Source organism: Lagopus leucura, unplaced genomic scaffold (assembly GCF_019238085.1).
Source record: "Lagopus leucura isolate 7727_CA_CO unplaced genomic scaffold, USGS_WTPT01 Super-Scaffold_73, whole genome shotgun sequence".
Taxonomy (NCBI): Eukaryota; Metazoa; Chordata; class Aves; order Galliformes; family Phasianidae; genus Lagopus; species Lagopus leucura.
In genome coordinates, this window is record NW_024962252.1 from 27,360,764 (window position 1) to 27,361,884 (window position 1,121).

Consider the following 1,121-nt stretch of genomic DNA (forward strand, 5'->3'; position numbering starts at 1 on the left):
AGCCCCCGCCCGGCGCTGACCTGCGGCTGCGGGGGTGAAACGCCGTGCGAAGGGGCTCGGGGCGCGGCTGGCGGCTCGGCGTGCTGAGGAGCTGCCCCCCTTCTCCGCTCCCTCGGCGTGTCCGGACAGTATGCTGGAGCTGGCGTAAAATGGCGGCCGCTCGAGCGCTCACGCCGCTGCTGGCACCAACCCCAGCCCCTTCCACTCGGCTCGGGGGGGCGGGGGGGGGAGGGTGGGGGGGGAAGCGAGGAGGAGGCGCCGCGCGCGCTGGCGCAGCCCCAAACCCGGGGTCTCCCAGGCAGCTCCGCAAGGGTTATCGCCTCGCCCCGCCCGCCGGGCTGCCCGCGCGCGCGCGCTCCCGCCCCGCCGTCCCCTCCCTCCCCCGCGCGCCCCGCGGAGCACCGCCCCCTCCCGCCGAGGCGGGCGCACGCGGGGCTCGCGCACGCGTAGACTGCGCGCTGCCGAGAGGGGAGGCGGCGGCGGCGGTACGCGCCGAGGCGGGGGTCGGCGGGGCGCTCCCGGCGTCATCCGCACCTCCTTTGCACCTGTGCGGAAACCGCTCAGAAAAAAGGAAAAAAATAAAATAAAATAAAAATAGTGGAAAAAGGCGGTGCGTGACGGAGCGCCGCGCCGGGCGGGACACGATTGGGTGAGCGGCCGTTCCCACGGTGCGCAGGTGGCACAAAGGGGAGCGCCGCGGCCGGAGGCGGGGAGTCCCGGCCCGCGGCGGGGGACGGAGAAGACAAAGCCACGCAGACAAAGGGAGGGAAGAGCGGAGCTTTGTGTGGCTGCCGGCCAGCCCGCAGCCCGGCATCCAGCCCACGGCGGCCAACGGGGAGGCGGCGCGCTCCGGCCCCTCAGGAGCGCGACCGGGAGCCGCCCCGCCTCAGGAGGGCACCGGTCCGTCCCCCTCAGGCGGCTGTCCCCGCATCACCGCATCGCCTCTGGCCCTCCTTCAACCTCCTCGGGCGCGCTCTTCCACCCGCTCCTCCAACGGGCGTTCCTCAGAGCCGGGAGCTCCCCGAGAGGAGCCCCGCGGGCACCGCCGCTATTCGTAGAGGCGAAGCCGTGAAATGAAGCGTCACCGAGCCCCTCAGAGCGTGTGCTCATTTCGCGTTTTA

At 73.2% G+C, this 1,121-nt stretch overlaps 1 protein-coding gene across 1 annotated transcript in view; it reads right to left on the reverse strand.

Moving 5' to 3' along the window:
* Positions 1–814, reverse strand: part of LOC122190323 (synaptotagmin binding cytoplasmic RNA interacting protein) — a 25,736-nt gene extending 24,922 nt beyond the window's left edge. Inside the window, 3 exon segments of the mRNA XM_042890235.1 lie at positions 21–236; positions 238–603; positions 605–814. Coding sequence (XP_042746169.1) covers positions 21–236; positions 238–603; positions 605–814 — 792 coding nt within the window.
* Positions 815–1,121: the final 307 nt, after the last annotated feature.